Genomic DNA, 22,010 nt, shown 5'->3' with positions numbered 1-22,010 from the left:
AAATTTCCAAAAATAATTTTAAATTATATAAAATTAAAAAAAAAAGTGTCGAATTTCCTAATTTCCGGCACAGTATCCATACAAAATAGTGATACTAATTCAATAAAAATGATTCAATTTTATTCATAAAAGTATGCAATCATTTCATCAATGTTTTGTTATGACGTCACGTTAAACTATCGTCCGTAAACCGACTTTACAGACAACCAATTTTTTTTTTACCTTTGCAGAATTATCAGATGAGGTTAGCTTTTATAAACTATAATTTTACTATGATTAGATGGACATTTTTTCTATAACAGTTAATATAGCAGATACTAATATTTGTCAAAGTGTAGTGAAATCTCATTACAACATACCTAAAATCCACAGTTTAGGTATTAAATAATTAAAGTTTGATGTCAAGGGTGATGTGCATTTGTTGAAACTTTGGCGTCATCACGTGGATGGGCACGAGGACCCAGCTGAAACTCTGTACTAAAAGGCCGTGACGTGACCTGTGTATCTGACTGTGGAAACTCACCCACTCATAGTGTTGGGTATGCTACTTACAATTGATAGCAGTTAATCACTGTTGGGCTAATAAAGCAGCCCAGACACCTCAGTCCTTCAATGCATCCACACGTGGTCAGATAAAAGATATTCACGTAGCTTTGGTATGAGTGGATTTACTAAAAATATTGCTCCACATGTTAATTGTACGAGAACACATAATTATAAATGGTAAAAATGCCAACGGCAGAGGATCTGTTTATGTGTCTGCCAGGGCACCTCATGGCCTGGCTTAGAAGTCATTAGTAGTGGTTAATTAAAAGTATCCATAGTGGAATTAAAATTCCTAGAGCAGCCATTTAAAAATAAAAAAATAAAAAATAAAAAAATTGCTTATATGAACGGCGGATGCTAACAGATCAAATATGCAAAAAGGTTGAAGTCGACAAGTTGCGGAGGCTGCTTCCTGCTCTGAGAGGCGATGATGGTGGACTGACCAGGGGTCAAGGTTTCATGGCCGCACGGGAAATAAATTTCTCACCTTGTTGACCGTTAGGTCACATTTAAAATCTACTGTTGGTGACACAACGAACCCTTAAAAAATTTGCAAATTTAAAACTTAATGCTAAAGTAATAATTAATACATTGATACTAAAAAAAAAAGTTGATCCTTAAAATTTAACACCTGGGCAGGGTGCGTTCATGAATGTGAGTGCATGAGTGGAGTCATTATATTCCTTTTTCAAAAAAAAAAAAAAAAAAAAAAAAAAAAAAAAAAGAAAAAAAAAGAAAAAAAGTTGTAACAAAATAATTAGGGTACATTAAATTATTTAATTCACTTGTTTAAAGTAATAATTAAGGAGACCGTGGCACCGATTTTACATTTGTCGCTTGGGCACAACATATGCATGCCTTAACGAGAAGTTTAAATATACATGGTGGACATAAGAGGGTGTTGATGGGCCTAGATAGGGAAAGCAGGTGAGAGGGGCGGGGGTGCGTGTGTTGGCCGAGGCAAGACACATCTGATTTACGGGAGGGCACAGCCCTGGTCGACGTCGAGTACTTTATACAGTAAAAGCTTTTTAAACTGGCATTCCTTGGTTCTGCAAATTCTTATTATAGCACCAATCAAGCTGCTTGCAGTTTGATTTCTGGGAAGATTCGAAGTTTTGAAAGCCCATAAAAATTGAAGAAATGGTGTGAAAATTTATCATACATATTTTTTCTAAATACATAATAATGATTAATTGTAATGGTTGTAGTGTCACTAACCTTAATTTGTGTGTCCAAGTATGTTAAATAAAATTGAAATTAAAAATTTATCATTTTAAAAAGAACAGTTGTGGTGCTATGGAACAATCCAGGTGACCCTACTCATGCCACTGCCCGCCTTGAAGGCAAGCCCATGCTTGAAATCACAGCACAAGGCCTTCTTTTTTTACACCCACCCCTTTCTTCCCTGCAGTAAGAGACTGCTGACAGGCAGGTCATCAAGTAGAGATGACCTGCCTGTCAGCAGTCTCTTACTGGCTTGCCTCACTTATCTCTCAGTCCCACACTTAGGCTACCTGAGTTGCAGATAACCACGTGAGACACGTTTAAAATGTATTGCTGCTAGGCCTGTCCGAAAATTTTAATTTTAATATTTTACTATTCGTATTCAATTGGATTTTAAATACTAACTTTTCAAATTAATGAATATTCAATTGGGTATGAATATTTGACAAAGCATATCTTGTAAGTTTGTCATATACCATTGTTCGCTGTTGAGGCTAAGTCATTTGTACGATGTAACTACCCAGTTTAGATGTTTTAACGGTATCAGATAATCAGAAACGTGAATAATAATCAGCGTTTTAAATGGGCAAAAAGTATTAAATTACTTCTGTCTCGCAAAACTGTAACAGAATAAATCACTTGGATAATTCAAAACATTTAACTATTTGTATTTGTTTTGTTACATTTACCAGTAGTAGGAAAAAATAAACATCAACAACCATAGACTGCAATACAAAACACGAACACTCCTTTGCTATGGCCTCTAAAAGAAGTGCATGCGATAGTTGCAATGGCATAAAAATTGATAGTCACAATCAATCTGCCACACAGTGACAGCTTACTTGCTGTATGTTTCAATGACAGGGCTGCCAGCGGTCCCTAGAATTCCCTAAAAGTCCCTTTTTTTCTGCTTGTCCCTAAAAGTCCTCTAATTTTATTCAAGTCCCTAAAAGTCCCTTTTTAATTGAAGTTTTTGAAACAAAAATGTATAATAAAACATGTGGCGAGGTAAGGATGGCTGAAGGGGAGGAGGATGCCATTAATTAAATATGTATGTACTGCAATAAATGTTGACTATCTACTATCTAAACTACCACACATCTTTTACTAAAGTATCTTACACACGGGATTCTTTAATGAGCAGATAGGTGGGTACTTTTCTGCCCACCTTGCAAAGGTGGAGAAGGAAGCATCTGCACACAAAAGAAAAGCTGATGATTTACAAAATAGTTTGCAGAAGAAAACTAAAAGTATTTTAATGACAGACTTTTTTCAGAAGAAGTAGAACGAGGAAAAATGACAATTGTAATCAAGAACTATCATCTAATTTTTCAATCACATTGTTTGTAAAAAAAATTGTTTGTTCTAACTTAAAAGATTAAAAGTTGGCAGAGAACTGAATTTGGGTTAATTTAAATAAAGATCGGAAAATGTGCAGCATTTGGTTTACATTCAAATGTTTTTTTTTTTCAATCCAAATATTGTATTGTTAAAATGTATTTCATCTTTGTTTCACAATTATTTATTTGTGGGAATTTAATATTAGATAAAGCTTCAATGTTTTTCTTTTTAATGTCAATATCATCAGTCATTTGTAAGAAGGGGCTAACCTACAAATCATAAAATTTTCAGGCGAGCAGAAAAACAAAATGAGCACACTGTAATGTATCACTGTATTTTAATTATTTATGGCAATAATATGTAAATTGGGCATATAGATGTAACAGAGACATCTTTCTAATGAAAATTATATGAATTGAGTTACACCAAAAGTTTCATAAAAATATGTCACATGGGTCCTTATTACAAATCACACGAGTAGGTTTGTTGGGACCATCTTAATATGTCCATTGGTTTTTAATGTTTTTATCATCAACTAATCCAAGAGATTATATTATTGTGTTCTGTGGAGGTTAATTTATCAGTATTTTAAATCATCAAATTAACAAAAATTAACACCAAAGAGTACAATAAAAAACTGGCAAAATTAGTCAACTTCATCTTCTGTGTCAGTCTCAGGAAGACAGTCTTGTGCATTTGAATCATGCTGCATTTGTAGGTATTCTTGGTGGAATTCTGGTGGAATTATCATTTTCCTGCATAAAGTTTGCAAATCTTTGTAATTGGCATCTGATAATGGTAAGCCCGTCCAACTTCAGGCATGATTTTCCTTCGTTTCAGAATTGTTATAATTTATGTCGTCGGTTCTTTATGCACACTAGATGACCAAATCTCAATTTCCTGTGTTCCTTTGGTGACCTTAAGACCACACAGCTGTGACCATTTCACTCTTTCACCATTGTCTGTGGTAACATTAATGGGGAACACAACTGATCTTGAATTCCACTCCAGTTTATGAAATCGGGAAACTCCAATTTCCTTGTTTTTAAAGGACCTTAATCAAATGTTATTCATCTTCATTTGACATTTATTTGTGAGCTATTTCTGTAAGATAAAAAATATTAAAACAAAATGTAAAAAAAAACTATCATTGAAAATACATTGGTGGAAAAGGGAATGGTGTAAGCAAAAATATTACGTAAACCAAAAATTTAATTTTTTAATGTCCTTAGTTTTTAGTGACATGCATTATTTATTTTCAATATCAGAAAGTTAAATCAACCACCATATTAAATTGTGGAAACTTATTTTTATTAATTTACACAGTATTCTTGTTTACTGGGTAGAAGGGTGACCATTTTACAAAGTAATTAGCAATATATAGCCTATCTAGAAAATTTTCTCTGTGAACCATTTGTTTTCAAAAGTCTGTAATTTCAATTCAGTAGTCCCTAAAAGTTCCCTAATTTTATGTCTGAGGGCCCTAAAACACCCTAATTTTTACCTACCTGGTGGCTGGCAGCCCTGCAATGACAAAACAGACGTGACTCAAAAACCAAATAAATGTTATTAATGGTTTCGGATTTCAGAACAAATTAGCATAAAATGTATTTGTAATGTTGCTGAACTAAAATACAGTTTATTTGGCTTCGTTAATGACGATAACTCGTGTATAATCAAAGTTTTAAATATATAATAAACTCACCTAATCACTATTTCACAAATAGATAATTTTAAAAAAATTACACTTTTTCATAGAAAGAGGATCAGATTTTGCAGTATTTTGCTGTTGGTGAGAATTTTTGGCTCACTATGTAGAGTAGCTGGTTCTTGGAAATAAGGTGAATAAAAACTGCAGAGAAATATTGGTTATGTTAATTTAACACTTTGTGACGGCGAGTTTTTAACATCTATTGCACAGTAGCAGAGGTTCCATCTTGTACTGATCTTAGTAACACTGCGCATGCACCACTATAGGGTGTACAAGAGCACAGTTAACATAATAAACACACACTGTACCATAAACAAGTACATTAAATATTTCACATCCCCTCTCAATTTCAAGTCCTCTGCAAGATTCACCAATAAATTTAGTCTTCTGTAGTCATTACTCATTTGCTACTATGTTTCAAATACTTAAAGTTATCGTAACTTGAAATTGTATACATAAGTTTGCTAAAGATAAAAGAAAAAATTATGTATGTAATCACAGTTTATTTTTTAAAAATGTATATTTAAAAAAATATGCTCGTATTAAACTAAAACAAGATACTGTTGGCACTGTTTGAATTTTTGCTTTCCCATTGGTTTAGTGAAGAAGTCTGCTATATTTCTACCAGATTCCACATACTCAGTATTTATCATTTGTCTGGCTACTATATCTTTAAGAAAATGATACTTTATGTCAATGTGTTTAGATTGTCATGTGTTCTCATATTTGTTTGACATGTGAATTGCACCTTGGTTGTCTACTAACAATGAGCCCTGCACTTGCACTCTAGTGTCTTCAACAAACTCTGATAGGAGACCTTTCATAAAAAGAAGTTCAGTTGCTGCCATGCTACATGATGTATACTCTGCTTCTGCGGTACTTAGAGCTACAACTTGTTGTTTTCTTGAGCACCAAAAAACCGGGTTGCCACAGTGTAATGTTACCATGCCACTGACACTCTTCCTAACCACCTTGTCTCCTGCCCAGTCTGCATCTGTGTAGGTAGTTATTTTTGTGAATTCATCAGGATTTCTCTCGTACACTAATTTATTGTCCCTTGTTGCCTTCAAATACCGGAGTACTCTTTTCGCAGCGGTCCAGAGGGTTCTGTTTGGCTTATCTAGATATCTGCTAAGGAAAGATGTAGCAAAAACTATATGTATCTGGTCTTGAAGTCTGCGATAGATAAATCAAACTGCCTACAAGTTCCCTAAATGGTACATCTATTATAGGCTCTGACTCATCTACATCTATCCTATCTTCCATTGGAGTGTTGCATCCTTTACAATCTTGAAGATTAAATTTAGCCAACATCTTATCAATGAGTTCACCTTGGCTGATTTCTATCTTATATGTGGATATTTCTATGTCAGTTACAAGGAAATGCTGTACACTACCCATATCTTTGGTGTTGAATTCTTTTTTCAGTTTCTGAGCAACTTCTTCCATTTTGTATTTCTCTCCAAATAACAGGATATCATCAACCCATATTACAAGACAAACACCACCCACATACAGGCATACATCGTACTTTGATCTTCTTAGACCGATGTCTTCAGCAAACTCATTGAATCTTTGATTCCAGCACCTAGGTGATTCTCTGAGACCATATAACGGTCGTTGAAGTTTCAGTACTGGTTCTCCTTTCACTCCTTCAGGTCTGTGTATGTATATATCCTTATCAAGGGTCCCATTGAGAAAATCTGTGGGAACATCCATTTGTTTTGTGTCCCACTGTTTTTGCAGTGCACATGACAGGACTAATTTAATTGTGGACAGTTTTGCCACAGGTGCATACACATCATTTGTAGTTTCTGTTTGGTAACCTCTGGCCACCAACCTTGCCTTTTTTGTTCCATCTGATTTAGTAGTAAATACCCACTTAGTTTCAATTGGTGTTGTACCATCTGGTGGATTTTTAACTGTTGTCCACGTCTGAAAATGGTCGTATACTTCCAGTTCCTTCTCAATCTTTGTAAGACTGGGGCTCACTTCCACTTAGCAAGCAATAATTCATGTAATACAATTTAAAGTTGTCTAGATGTCTTGGTTTTGATATTTTTTATCTTTGGTTTGTTAGCATCTACCTATTCGTTATCAAAACCATGAAAATTTTCATCTTCATTGGTGCTATCATCATTCGATATCATATAATTCACCACTTCTTCATTTTCTATGTTCTCCCTGGACATCTGTTCTCCAACCACACCATCTTTAAAATGTATTCCTTCTTTCGCCTTTTATTTAACTCTGTCTTCATTATCTATACTGCTTTCTTTCTCATTGTAGGTGGTATTGGTCTCATCAAATGTTACATCCCTGGAGATTACAACCTCATCTGTAAGTGGATCCCATATTCGATAACCTCTAGGACTGTAGCCCACCATTCTTCCTGGCCTTGCTCTAGGTTACAGTTTATCCTGTTTGGTAGTTTCACCCACCATGCTTTTGCACCAAATACCTTCAATTTATGAAGATCAGTTTTTTCCCAAAAATATATCTGCTGAAATACCTTCGTGAAGTGCTGCTGTTGGCGATCTGTTTAACTGGTAGGCTGCTGTCCGAATTGATTCCCCCCACAATTGTTTGGGTAGATTGGTCTCGACAAACATGGTTCTGACCTTATCCAGTAGTGTCCTATTCAGTCTTTTGCATTTCCCATTACTTTGAGAAGAATATGGTGCCGTATACTCCAGTTGTATACCCTTAGTCTTACAAAGGTTTTTCAACTTTTCACTCTTAAACTCACCATCATTATCACATCTCACACGGTTGGTACAGTTCGCTCCCAACTTAGACTAGAGGTATCTTTCAAAGTCAATCAAATTATCAGCAGCTTCACCTTTGTTTTTTAACAAGTAAACCACACGAAAATGTGAATAATCATCCATGATGGTTTGATAATATTTTTCACCTTTCACCTTTACTGGTTGGGGTGCTTACAGGTCCACTAATATCAGTATGAAGAAATTCACCAATCCTAGTTGACTGTATGGATGAGCTCCGAGGAAAAGGTTGTCTACTGGCTTTACCCTGACGGCAAGAATCACATACTTAATCTGAAAAAGGGAGACCCATCACCTTCAGTCCTTTCCTGTTCAAATGCCTAAGCCTCCTATGCCATAGGTCATCTATTGAGGTTAGGTTACAATTCTCCACGTGAAGATTGAATTGACTAAAATACAGTTTTCCTGAACTGTTAAAAATAATTCGCAAATTATCACTTCCTACTATCTCTGCTCTATTCTCAGTGAATATTATCTTTTTTCCAGAATTAACTATTTTATTTACAGACAACAGATTCAGTGTAAGTCCTTGCACAATGAGAGCCTCAATCCTAATCACACGTCCCTCCGTATGTACTCTTAAAGTACCCTTTCTACCTGAAACCATCTCTTCACCATTGGCTACACTAATTTTCACTGGGCTAGCCATTACACTTATCTCAGTCATGAATGTCTCAATATCTGGTGTCACAAGATGAGCTGTACAGCCCGAATCCAAAATAAATTTAACTGTCCCTTCGTACACTTCATCTTTCATAACCGCACTATTACATGTTGTCGCAATAAACATAACCTCACTCTTATTGTCACACATATAACTAGACTGACCTCGAAATCCGGAATTATACTGTCTTTGGTAGTGACTGCCCCCCCTTCTTCCTCGATTGGTACCTCTCGTAAATCTCTTGGGACAGTCAGCTACTAAGTGTTGACTGTCTTCACATTCGTAACATCTTCTGATAGGTCTGTTGACATGATACATTGCTCTTGATGCACCGAAAGATGTTTCTCCTTCTTGTGTTTCTTGCAAACTACGTGCGTTTTTCTTTGATGCTCCGAACGATGTTGCTTCATCTTCCTTGTTGTCTTGAACATGACTTGCCTTTAGTTCAGCAACCAGTAGCCTTGATTTCACAAATTCAAGTGTAAGGTCAGTGTCTAATGCTTCCAAAACAGTCACAATATTTTCATATTGATTTGGTATGGTTAACAATAAATGACACAGGAGATCATCTTGTTCCAATGTGGAACCCATTGCTTCTAAGTCCCTCACTAAACAGTTGAATCTGTTGAAGTGTTCTTGTAGCGATGTGGTTCACTTTAATGTCAGCAGTTTCTTGCGCACAAAAAGTTTTGAAATTGCACTTTTTCGTTCGAAAACATTCCGCAGTGATGATAACATCTGAAATGCTGTCTTCGCATCTCTCACATAATCAATGTGTCGATCTGTAACACAGTTAATAATTACATTCCTTGCTTTTTGATCCATCTCAATTGCTGTTTCCAACTCCTTATCCTCTTTACTTTTCCACTTCTCATCTTCGACAATTCCCTTGAGTCCTTTTTTCTCCAATAAGGCCAAAACACGAAACTTCCAATTTCTAAAATTAATGTCTGTTAATTGAGGAAAGGGACAAACGTTTGTGTTCGTCGCCATTGGCACTGTTGTTTTTCTTAGATCTTCGTAAACATTTCCCGACTCACCGCTCGCGTCAATATATATTTTTATCAATCTTCCATTTTCCGATTTTTATTTCCCTTATGCTGACATCCGTAGCCTGGGCCCATAACCTGTTAATTTTACACTTTGTGACGGCGAGTTTTTAACATCTATTGCACAGTAGCAGAGATTCCATCTTGTACTGATCTTAGTAACACTGCTCATGCGCCACTATAGAGCACAGTTAACATAATAAACACACACTGTACCATAAACAAGTACATTAAATATTTCACAGGTTAAGGCTAGGTTTGCAGTATAAAAACAATTTTTTTTTAATTTAACAAACCTTTCACATTAGAATTATTAAAATTATTTTCCAGAAGCCATTACACTACATACTATTTGCCTTTTTCTTTCCCTATGTATTTGTTATGTACAGTAAGTCCTCTATTTACGTCGTACTGATTTACGTCGTTTCGGATTAACGTCGCTAATGTTTGAGTACTCATGTTTCAATTTAAGTTGTCGCCGATTCACAATAACGTCGTTTACAATGACCGTAAATCTTTATTTTAACCAAAACACCGTATATAATTCGTTTATAATTCTTTGTTTCCTTCGGTAGTTAATTTATGCTATGTAGCGTTAGCTACACGTTCACTGCCTTATCTTATCATACATCATGAGGGACGCTTCCTGCTCTCCGCTGCTCTCCACGCGGTGATGCAATACTACCAGCCCGCCCGCTCGGCCACCCACGTATCTCGCACGTAGAAGTGTTGTCTACTTCCCGCAACGACACAGCATTTTCTCCTACCCCTTCCGGCCGACCTTGGGCCGTGGCCGGCCGGTGGCATGAAACGTGGCTCATTTTGCGTCGTTTCTATTTATGTCGCGGTTTTCATAAACGTAACCCCGACGTAAACCGAGGACTTACTGTAATGAGAAAAAAAATTTTTTTGTACGTTTCCAATTCTTATTTGTGCTACTTGAATTTGATATCAGTGTTTAAGAATAATTTGGTATTCATATTTTTTAGTCAATAAATTAAAAAAAAAAAAAAAAATGATATTTGCACAGGCCTAATAGCTGCACACAGGAAGTTGGTTGGATACAGGTTGATTTCTGTTTATTGTATCATGTATCTCCATAAAATATTTGACTTTATTGTATGAAGCCACAGAAATATAATCTTTGTTAATTTATTGCTAAAACTCATGCTCTACTTATTAAAGAAAATTAGATATTTTTGAGATAACAGGACATAAAATATTTTTCCAAAGACATGTTGCTAAATTAATTATTCTATGTTATTTTATGTTACAAACCTTATTTTATAACAACGAGCCACTGAAAAGTTTTTGCACTGGCCCCTTGCTAAAAGCTACGTGCAATTCCTTGTTATGCTTTCTCTATTGGTCACATTTAAAGATTGTATTTGCCTTTTTTATGAAATTGTTTTATTCTGTAGACATCTACAGTCTAAAATAAATTTATATTGAAATACATGTTCAATTAATGTTTTTCATTAAAAGCCTCTAAAAACGGATTTTCCGCACTTATTTTGCTAAAAATTAATTGCCTTTCAGTATTGATGCTCAGTTTTTTCGTGTGACAAAAGTGCATTTTATTTTCCCTTGATAACAAATCAGATCAGCCTGGCTGACGGCCTGACTTTGAATACAATAACTTTCTTCAAAAAATAAATTCTGAAAATGTTTGTAGATGTTTTGGATTTCATTGTTACGTTTGAGTTTAGGTAAACTGCCATTACTGACGAAAAAGAGTAGTAGGGTGTTTATGTATATTTATTTCTTAGTTCTCACAGAAAATAAAACACTGTCTGCCATTACACGATACAACAGTTTCATACAGTTTCCATAGTGATGACACAGATGAATTTTTCCTGCTCGGAAATGGAATGTCTGTTAATTTGGATGATGCCACAAATGTTCTAAATACTCATATTAAATCACTTCTCACAAATAAGTCTTGCTGTCATTTGGCGTCGGCTGTGCAACCAAAAGGAAATGTGTCCTTGGGATGGCAGCTAAAACATCATTAGTAAAGCTCCATCATAGGCCAAGTGCCGGAGTGTAGTTACAAAGTTTCTAGTTCATATTTCCGAAAAAAGTTACATACTCAGCGTTGCCCAGACCTCAGCTGTACATAATCGTAGCGGCAGCCTCAAACGCAACCTTCGTAGTCCACATCAAGCAGAGAACTAACAAAGCAATGCAACTACATCCAGTCACACAGGAGGAAAGGTAACTGCCAGGCTACATCAGCCAACCAAAACTCAGCTCTTACATAACAACCAGTCACAGTTCATTTCACTACTAAAAAATTTCCAGAAGTCCTTGCCTTGCTGGTTCTAGAGAATTATATCCCCCCCCCCCCCCCTTATCATTTCTGTCTATTAAAATAATCAACACTGTGGAAAGTGCATGAGTTTCAGCTTTCCCATCATAAAAATATATACAGAAAGCACCAGAAAATCTATGTAACTAATAAACTATATCTCTGCTGGTACCAAAGCTTTGCACATCTGTCCTTCCTTTACCACAACACTATGTAATGTTCCAGAAACTCTGTGAAAGCTTCTAAATGGACATAAACACAAAATATAGGCTTACAAACCACAAGTAAAGTAAATAAAATACTGAAAAATACTTTGACATGAATAGCAACTTAGCAAACAAGTGAAAACCAGTAGAAACAAAGTTAAATGGCTTTTCTAAATAAAATTAACTGAATATCATAAACTATTACCAAATTATTAATGACAAACACAAACTAGGTCACCATGGCCTTGAACTTATATAACCAGCTGATTCATCTGAATGACTAAAAACTCAATATTTATTCCTTTAAAAAATACTTATAAAAGCTGGGAAGGGCAGAGTCTTGCAATGCTGCACCTCACTTGTGGCTGGTAAAATAAATAGTAGTAATTTGAACAATAAAATCACTTAGTGTCTTGCAGCAGGCTACTGAAAATGGACTTTACCCTTGCCACTCAGTAAAAGTTTGACATGGCTTTTTGTTTGTTTTCTTTGACAATGATAGATGTTGTACATGCCTGTATAAAGTACTGATTTATTTGGAAGAAGTACTTCATTTACCAATATTTACAAAAAAAATTTTTGAACTATTAGCTTTTAGGAATAATAGTAATAATTCAACAAATTTATAAAATCTATTATATTTTACATTAATTTTTTTTATTGCATTCTTGCCTAGTCATTATTATGTGTAACATGTAAAAACATTTTACAACTGAATCAAGTAAAGCCGTTAGTCGAGTTGCTTCTTAAAGCGCTGAGTGATCATTGTTGCACTGCAGTTCAGCTTCTAGACACTGGCTGTGTTATGTGGCAAGCTCATGATTTATGGCATTGAAGATATTAACACAGTTTTAATAAATTAAGGATATTTTTAATGCTCAATATACAATTTTTTTTTTTTTTTACTGTGAAACTTGAAGGTTCTTAATTTTGACTTTGATTTGTTTTTTAAATGCAGAATCTTGTGTTCTCTCAACTATTACTGTCCAGCAGGTGATCAGTTTAGCTATTAACATTATTTTGTTGGAATGTTTTTAAGGAAACTTGCATATGAACTTAGTGGCCAGATAGCATTCCATATTATGAATGACTGGTGAATCACAGTGAACCCACCATTCAGTGGTGGAGCCAGCTTACAGTTAATTTACGATATGACAGCAAAATCAAAATGTACGTCTAATTCATGAAATTTGATGGTTGTGGAGGAGAGTTAGTTCCAGTTTACCTCCTACTCCTTTCCCATCTACGCCCCTGACTACATTTAAAGGATGTCTAGCATTAGATTTGGAATTTTAATTTGTACTTCAGAAGGAAAAAAAAAAATTTGTTCCTTAGTTTACAAGATTTCGGAGTCCCTAGACCACCAAGGAGGACTCTCCTTTGTCTAATAGCATTTTTGCTTAAGAATACAAACCAATTCCCCACTTATTTTGTTGGAATCCTAGTTCCGCCATCGTGATTTCGGTTCTCCATGATTTCTTGAAATTGATTCTTTAGTATAGGCTTATTCATAACTTATTCATGTTCTTTTTATTTCAGTATTTTTGTTGTTTTATTTTGTCTTCAATGACCTTATTGTAAAGCTCTGAAAAAAGTATCTGGTAGTGTTAAGTTTGACGACTGGGTTTACTATGATTTGTGCGATCGCTACAAACTCATGATTTTTTCACGGTACCTGATAATACAGCAGAATCCTACTTATATATTATAATTTGACATTTTACAGTGATTGTAATTGCACGGGAATGTATTTTTACAAAAATTCAAGCTCCTTTTAAACTAATATAATTTATTGAATAATACTTCCGGTAGTAATAGTAGTAGTAGTAAAAGTAAAATAATAATAATAATAATAATAATAATAATAGACACATGTATGCAAACCTCGGGAAATAACTTTGTAACTGTATCTGTACAGGTTAATCATAATTAATTATCAACATACTAACCATACCATTTGAATTACCAATAAGCAAGCAACTATTATTAATTAATTGGGCACAGCTGAGTCATTTTCCTTCTTTCTTACTGTAGGGCTTTAAATAATTATATTCAGAGATAAGGTAAACCTTTGATTCTATAAAGATTTAGAATTTATTACATGCTATTATTTTTGTGTGAATTTTTCCTTCAGTCTCATTTTCACAAGAACTCAAAAAATTATGCAATTTTTTTTTCACAAAATTGTCTTGATTTGAAACAAAATTGATTAATATTTATTAAAGTCTTAATACATTTTATATTTTACAAAACATCATGTTGTGATGTTTTTTCTAACAGTCCGAACAAGGACTTAACATTTGAAAACTTATCCAAAGTATTATTATACTAAAAAATAAATGTTAGACTTCTTTAGTGTCAAGATGTTTACAAAGAGATGTAATGTCCATCATGAGTTTGCCACAAGGGTTTTGTGAATGTACCAGTTTTCATGGCAACAGTTGGCATGCCTGTGCCATGTATGCTGGTGTTGTGTGTGTTTGTTCATTTGTTTCAAACTGTTCGTAAAAACTGTCTCCACTTTCTGGGCTCAAAAAATTTCTCCACCCAGATAATCATTTGAGACAAAAATGCATCTTGTAAATATAGAAACAATTTTATTTTTTTTATGTACAGGGTTATAAAAACGGTTCTGTGGATTGAAAATGATGTTTTGTCTAGATAATTTAAATTTAAATTATTGTCAATGTTAAATAATGGTATTTTGTGTCATGGTTTGGTGTGTTATAAATGTAGACAATATAATAATTTTAGTGACCAGTGTTAGGTGACATTTTTATAACATTTTAAAAGGAAGTCCAATAGAGTACATCATTGTCACAAGTGACTGTATGTACACAAAAAGCCAGTTCTCACAACCAATAATTGGTTTTTTGATGCCACTTAAAAAACAGACTTTTCTCGTTACTTCTGTAGTAATCCTATTGGTACAGAATTTGGGGTCTTGTATGTAGTTAGTATTCTAAAGCAGCAATATCAGAGCAAGACATCCAAGACTCCAGCTATCACCAAGTGCTCCCAAACTCTGTTCAGAAGGTAATTATTATATTATTATTGTTGTTATTGTTATTATTATTATTATTATTATTATTATTATTATTATTATTCATGATCGTGTGTGTCCAGTGATGCAGGAGTGAATCGGCGAACTTTATTTGCTAATTTACCGTAAAGTCGGGCGACATAATTGAATTGGTTATTGTTCATAGTCTCTTAGTGTCACTCTTCTTTGTTATTCTTGCACATTGCTTGTTAGAAACCAAAGCTGTGGCTTGTATGGAAATAAACATCCATGTATCTGAAAATTTTCTCTTACAGTATGAACAGGATTGCTTCATCAAATATGGGAAACCTTGAAAAGTCAGGGAATTTTGAAAGTTAAGTCAGGGAAAAACCTGGAAATATCAAGGAAAACTTTTAAAGGCTGGGAAAAACAGTCACTTAAGTTTTAAATTTAACCTGGTGTTAACAAAAGTCACAAAAATCATGAAAAAATAAATAAAACTGAAATACTGGTCAGGAAAGTGACAAAAAGTTATGTACAAAGTAAACAGTAACCATCCTGGAACTTTAATTTCCAGCATCTTTTTCTAACTAGTATTTTGTTTTTGTTGCCTCACTTTAGGTTATAGTCTCACATTAAATATAAATTGTTGGAGACTGCTTGAATCATGTGGAAATTATCTCTGAATAGGTTTTAGCGTTTTAGCATAAAAGCAGCACATTCCTGCAAATAGTATATTTATTTGGTATTTTGTTTAATTTTGCATGTTATATACAAGCAATGACTGTGTGATATAAAACTTAGAAAATTTTAGTCATAGGTTTTGAAAATGTCTTGAAATTAGTTTACCAGGTATAAGTAGACATACTGGTTAATCTTAAATTCAGTTTCAAACGAATGATTTCCTTTGTTACTATAATTCAATATGAGAGAATTTAAATAAAAATAATACTGCAAAATAATAAAACATTACAACCATTTTGATTTAAAACTGCTTAATGTTTTGTAATTTTGTGCGTGCATATGACTGAAATCCAACTTTTCATTTAAAAATATGCTAAAAATTATATTTATTTTTGTCATGAAAACCTGGAAAAGTTGGGTAAATTTGATTCTGAAATTTTGTGGCAACCCTTTTAAAAATGGTTTTTGATTACTGCGAAATTCCATGAATGAATACAAACCCTATGTTTTCCTGAGTTGACTTTATTTTCTCAGCAAGTTTATTTTTTTAATTTTAATTTTAGGTGCAGTTTTAAATGCTGATCCTACAAGCTTCAGCGTGCCTATATTTAGCAGAACATTGAAAGGCAAAACGAAGTTAATGTTTGAAGGCTATATCTACAGAATGCATCGTGCTACAAAGAATTGTAGTGTGTGGCGATGCCAGAAAAGAGCTAATTGTTCCGCAATGCTGTGGCTTGATGATTTTACCAACAGAGTTATTAGAAAGTCGTTTCACACACATGTACCAGAGTGATTGCTTCATGTTCATACATAATAATTTAACTCCTGAATTTCAGCTCTTATGAGATTATGGTTAATATTTCTGGCTTTTATTAATCATTTCTAAACATTTATTCACATTGCAACATAACATTTATTGTGTGCGTGCTTGATTTTGCAAATAAATGGGTCCCAAGCACATAAAATGTATATACAGTTAATGATTTGAAATTTGCTAGATGCTCACTTTGAAACACACTGCAAATATATGTCACTGCAAGTATTATAATCATGTAAATGTAATGTAAGCCAAGTGATTTAAATTAACTTAGAAAAATGATTTATTTTTTAATGATCAGTTTAAAAAAGTATTAAATGATTAATTTTTTACTATATTATTAGTAAAAGCTCAAAAAAAATTAAAACTTTGTTTTTTTTTTCCATTTGGAACTTCTAATTTTTTTGGTTTTCTAGTTCCAACAAACCTGACAGATTATATAATTTAAAAAAAATATATATATTATTTTGTAATATGTATATGTTTCAATGGCATAATACATTTTTTTTTTTTAAATTAAAACTCCAGTCTGGAAAAAATCTGCCAGTTTAATTCCTATATTAGGTTAATAAATAGTGCTGGATTTCATATTTATACTTAGATAAATTTTATCAATTATTCCTTGTTTGTTGAGTATTTTCAGCAGTCTCTCTCTCTGTATCCTTTGCCAATTAAATACATATGATACATATATTATTGCAATATTTACATTTACAAATATTTGCAGTTTACACTTACACGCTGCATAGAACTTTCTTTAATAGATAATGTGGTGTAATAATTATACTTTACTTTAATATTACATAGTAATATTAATAATAATCTTTACTAGTGAAGTAATGAGGCTTCATGAATACAAATTCTATCCTTTGTACCTATAAATTATTTTATCTGGAATTACCATTAGCTCTAGTTAAAGTGGTAATTTGTTTTGTTGTAGTTTTACTTGTTAATCTGTCTTTATATTGAGCTTGGGCATCTTGTTGTCAGTGGGGTCATTACATATGGACACAAAAAACAGGGGTATGTAGGGAGGAAATAGAGAAAATAGAGGAAAAGCGAAATTAGGTAGACAAGATCGAGAGTCAAACTAATATCCACTATGCCACATTTGATTTGTTAAAATGTATAGTTAGATAAAATGTAATGTTTTTTTTTTTGTTTATACTTCAATTAAACATGTGAATGTACACTTCTTAAATGTTTTAAGTGTAATTATATATATTTTTTTAAAAAAAGAACTCAAATCTGGTGAGTTAATAATCATCTTTAATTGACATAGGATTAAATGCAATATTAACGCTTGCAGTATTGTGATCACAAATGCAGTCATAAAAGTAATGTGGGCTAGATTCTTAATTTAAACTCCTATAGCAAACACAAATGTGTACAATATACTGTTGTTCTGTTCAGCACAGCAAAATATTTATTTTTTGTTTCCTATTAACCTTGACTTTTAAAATAAAACATCCAAAACTTTTGTTTTTTATTTTGTGGAAACATTTAAAAAAAATTTAATTTGCAATTGATGATAGTGACGTAGTATTAGATACATAGTTTTCACTCACTAGAAGTTTAATTTTCTGTGTTTACTTCCACAGACCCATTTTGGAAATTTTTTAATAAAGATCTGAAGTCAGCAAGAAAAAAACTAAAAATTCATATATGGTGGGTGAAGTATCTTTTAAAGTTCAAATGCATAATGAAATTTTTTTTTTGCTTGCAAAAGCTTGTGGCAACCTATTTTATAATTTTTTTTTTATATTTAATTTTACAGATTCATGTGGAGTGTGGGTAAGGTGGTGGATGGTTAAAAATTGTAAATAATTTTTTTCCTTTGAACTTTTTTGATTTACCTAAATAGGCTATCATAATTACATTGTCTAGAAATACTTCACCAAAATCTCTGAGAAAATATTTTCAGTAAATGTGCTTGGGAAAGAAAGTGATGTGAATATAGTTTCAAAAAGAAGTAAAAAATAACACTTTGTACTATCTGCAAAACATACATTTTCACATTGAGTATTATGTTAGGGCCATCGAGAGAAAATAAGGGCCTGGGGGGCAAATATTTTGTCAGGACCTCTTCCTTAATATAATGTACAAATTAAACCCCACAATTAAAAAAAAATCTAAAGACTGTAATTTTTGGGCCATAACAGTAAACATAATCTGCATGTATCACATAATATTAAGGTTTCCAATGAATTCTATCGACTTGTAATTTTATCCTACTATCACAGTAAACTTGCACATTAAAAAAACAAACAAAAAAATCTCAAAATTCAACTGTGGATTTACCCCCCTCCCCTTCTACCTTTTGGCAATGACCTTGAGTTATCAATATAAAAATATTTTGAGCTGTAGGCATTAAGGCCAGTTTCAGTCAGTGTTGCTTAAATCTGCTAGTTGATTCCCAAACTGTGATGTATTTGGAGTGTGTATTCTTTAATTTTTTTGTGGAGAGTCTTGAAACCTAAGATTTATATGTAAGCAAATATATTTCTGCAGCCTGTACTCTACTTTTGTACTTCACTGTTTCTTGGACTCACAATGAAATTCCAGGTTGTCAGTTTTAAAATAAAATAATAAATGCTTAACATCTTGTCCAAATTGGTTTCATTAGACAATATGAGGCATGTTGAAGAGTTAAAATGAATATTGAGGGAAACAAGAGAACTTCTAGAAAGCCACCTGCTGCAATTTTCATATTTCTCACTTGCGGAAAATCAGAATTTGACTCGGCCGTGCTCAAGATATTTGAAAGAAATACGCCCAATTCATGTAGAGTATGTTGAAATTAAGTTGTGGATTTGTTTGCCAACTGAACCTTTTAAGTGTGTCAAGTTTTTAATTTTGTTGAGCATGATCACTGTGTAATAAGATTATGTATTATTGTGTTAAAATATTTTTTTTGTTCACAAAATTATTTTTACAATTGTTAATTTTAGTTAAGAGATAAAAGTAGTGTGATTAATGTAATTGACATGTAGTTTTTTTAAGGAAATAAATTGTGCAACATTTAATTGCGTTTGCATTTAAAACATCTGAAGTTTAATTGATCCATAAGAGATTAAAGTGAATATGTAATGTGGTGTGAAATTATCATCACGAAGAACAAATATTTTTTCTTAACATATTTAGAAGAAAACAATGTGAAGTGCAGAAGTACTTTTGATGTTTCCTTGTACAAGTTGAGAACTGTATCAGTCACGCAGATTCTTTTTGCTACAAGCAGCAGCGTGATATGAAGGTGGGTGCAAATACTTAATTTAGTTTTGATTATTGAAGCAATATTTTAATGTGCATGTTGTTAATACCAATAGATTACATACTGCTAATTATTCCAGCTAAATAGTGAGGCAAGTTTGTTTAATTATCAGTGATGTACATATTCAGTAACACTGTTTTATTCTTACCTTATTGTGTGACCAATACTGGAACCTACATTCAATAGGGACAAAGTAAGTGATATAATAATATGAAGTAAGACGTTTTAACATGAACATTATGATTTTTTCCCCAGCCTTGCAGACAGTTGTTGACTGTTGTTGACATAATATGCATGTGTGCTCAAGGTATACATAACAAAACAATTAAGGGTCCTCATTGGCCAAGATCTCTAAGGCATCACACACGTGTGGCTAGGGGACGTGAGTTCGATCCCAGCCTTCCGGGCATATCTCAAATCTGTGAGCACTGAGTTGGTACCCAAGTGGTTGGAACCAGCGGTTATTGGAGTCCCGTCGTCTGAAGCTTCTAACCATATGGTGTAAAACCATGTTAAACATAAACCCTTTTATACTTCATTTAGAGATACCCAATATTTCCTTTCACATTCAAGAATTATACTGTATTATTCAGTTTATGATTCACAACATGGATATGTTAAACGTTATTTTTGTCATAATGCCAAATGATTCAAAGAAATTTTTTAAATATTCTATTTTGAAACTAATGCATGAGATTCTGGAAACAATTATTTTGTAAGTACGTACTTTGGAAGTAAGTAACCTACCAAATTCAAACAAATATTTTTTCTCTTTTTAATAAAATATAAAGTACATATAACCCAAACTGTATTCTGATGTTAACCAACCTTCTATCAGGCTGTGAAATAATCTACCACCAATTAATATCTTGTATATCTTGTATATCTTATATTTCACACAGCGTGAGCCCATTTCAAGCAATTATTGATAAGGCTGTCTTGGAAAAAGTGTCAAAAAATTGACTTCTTATTATGTGGACTGAAATTGAACATTTATGGTTCAGAGTCACAGATTACAAATGCTCTCTCTGATGATTATTTCATATTTGTGTAGGCCGTACTTAGACTAGGCATAAAACCATCTTCATCAGGTTTGCTGGAGATTTGGGTGGATGTTAATGTTCTATTCTTGTTTGTTAAACTAAATGTAGCTATCATATAAAGCAAGGTAACTGTAGAGTTTGTATAATAAATTTACTGTTCTTTAAAATTAAGCTGAAGTGCACAGGACAAATATTTTTTTATATCTAAAGATTTATTAGCTCTAATATTTGAACAAAGAAATTTTTATTTTGTGTACAAGTATAGCTGTAAACAGGAGAAACAAGTTATTTATGAAGCAAAGATTTTAACAGTGATTAGAACCAAACTCTTCCAACTTTTTTTGTTATGTTAATAAAAAATTACATTAAAGGCATGTGTGCTGTTTTACATAAAAATTATCAACCTCATGGAACAGTGCGAAAAAATGAAATAAACATTGTCTTACAGCTCCTTAGTGGCACATTATTACATTCTTTACTGATGGTTAATATTTGGCAACATTTGTTACCGGTCTGCTTTCTTATTTGTCGTGAGAAATTGCTTCGTAAATCTATAAGATGTAAGAAACTAACTGATTTTGAAGGATACTGATTTCACGAAGCTGTGAAACAGGGAGTTGCAAATTGCTGTCTTCCGAGAAACAAGACAGTTTTGACCTAGCTCGCCGTTATTCGTGTCTCGAGACAGGAAGATGAATTCCACACTTATTGAAGCATGTTTCATCCAAAACACAACTTAATTGCAGTTATGAACAGTCTTTATTTTGTTTTTAAAATGTATGTGGTAAGTATTGTATACAGTATCTTTATTTCATTCTTGTGATTTTCCTAATGTCTGCGTGATTTTCATTTAATGTTATAATATTTAATGCTTATCTTTTATTCAATTTTATTGCTTTTAGCAATATGGCATATTTCAATATGACTGCCTCTAGAATATTTTGGATTCTTATATGGCAGAATTTAAAATATCAAGCTGTTTCTAGAATGTTTTGGCAGCCAGGCTCAATGTTAAGATAATTTAATATAGTGGCCATGACATTCAAGATTCCTAGCTCTGTGTATAGTGCAATGAATGTTTTTAATGTACTGTCGCTGTTCTTAAGTTAATTTCAAGCCAATCTCATTCCACTATCAAAAATATTGTATCTTGCAAGAGATATATAAACAACCAGAAGGATTTTAACCGTGTTATGATTACTGTAATCTTTTGGCTATTTTCTTATCACAATGTATACTAGACATAGTTTGTGGTAAGATTTTCCCTATGAAATAATAATGTGTCAATGACTCGGCCAACACATCATTGATTTTGAATAATTTTCTTTCTATATTCTATATCTTTCT

The 22,010-nt window shown here is 33.0% G+C and overlaps 1 protein-coding gene across 19 annotated transcripts in view; it reads left to right on the top strand.

Moving 5' to 3' along the window:
• The window catches only part of LOC134545329 (broad-complex core protein-like), a 164,751-nt gene that overhangs the window by 44,215 nt on the left and 98,526 nt on the right, over positions 1 to 22,010 (top strand). Inside the window, exon 5 of one of the 19 annotated variants that reach the window (XM_063388580.1) lies at positions 16,093 to 16,624. The exons of the other annotated variants lie outside the window; for them this stretch is intronic. Within the exon in view, the coding sequence (XP_063244650.1) occupies positions 16,093 to 16,325 (233 nt within the window). The 3' untranslated portion in view covers positions 16,326 to 16,624. Of the gene's footprint in view, positions 1 to 16,092; positions 16,625 to 22,010 lie in introns of those variants that run through there. 19 annotated transcript variants of the gene reach the window in all.

The sequence above is a fragment of the Bacillus rossius genome, chromosome 1 (genome assembly GCF_032445375.1).
Source record: "Bacillus rossius redtenbacheri isolate Brsri chromosome 1, Brsri_v3, whole genome shotgun sequence".
Lineage (NCBI taxonomy): Eukaryota > Metazoa > Arthropoda > Insecta > Phasmatodea > Bacillidae > Bacillus > Bacillus rossius.
This window is presented reverse-complemented; position numbering and strand designations above follow the sequence as displayed.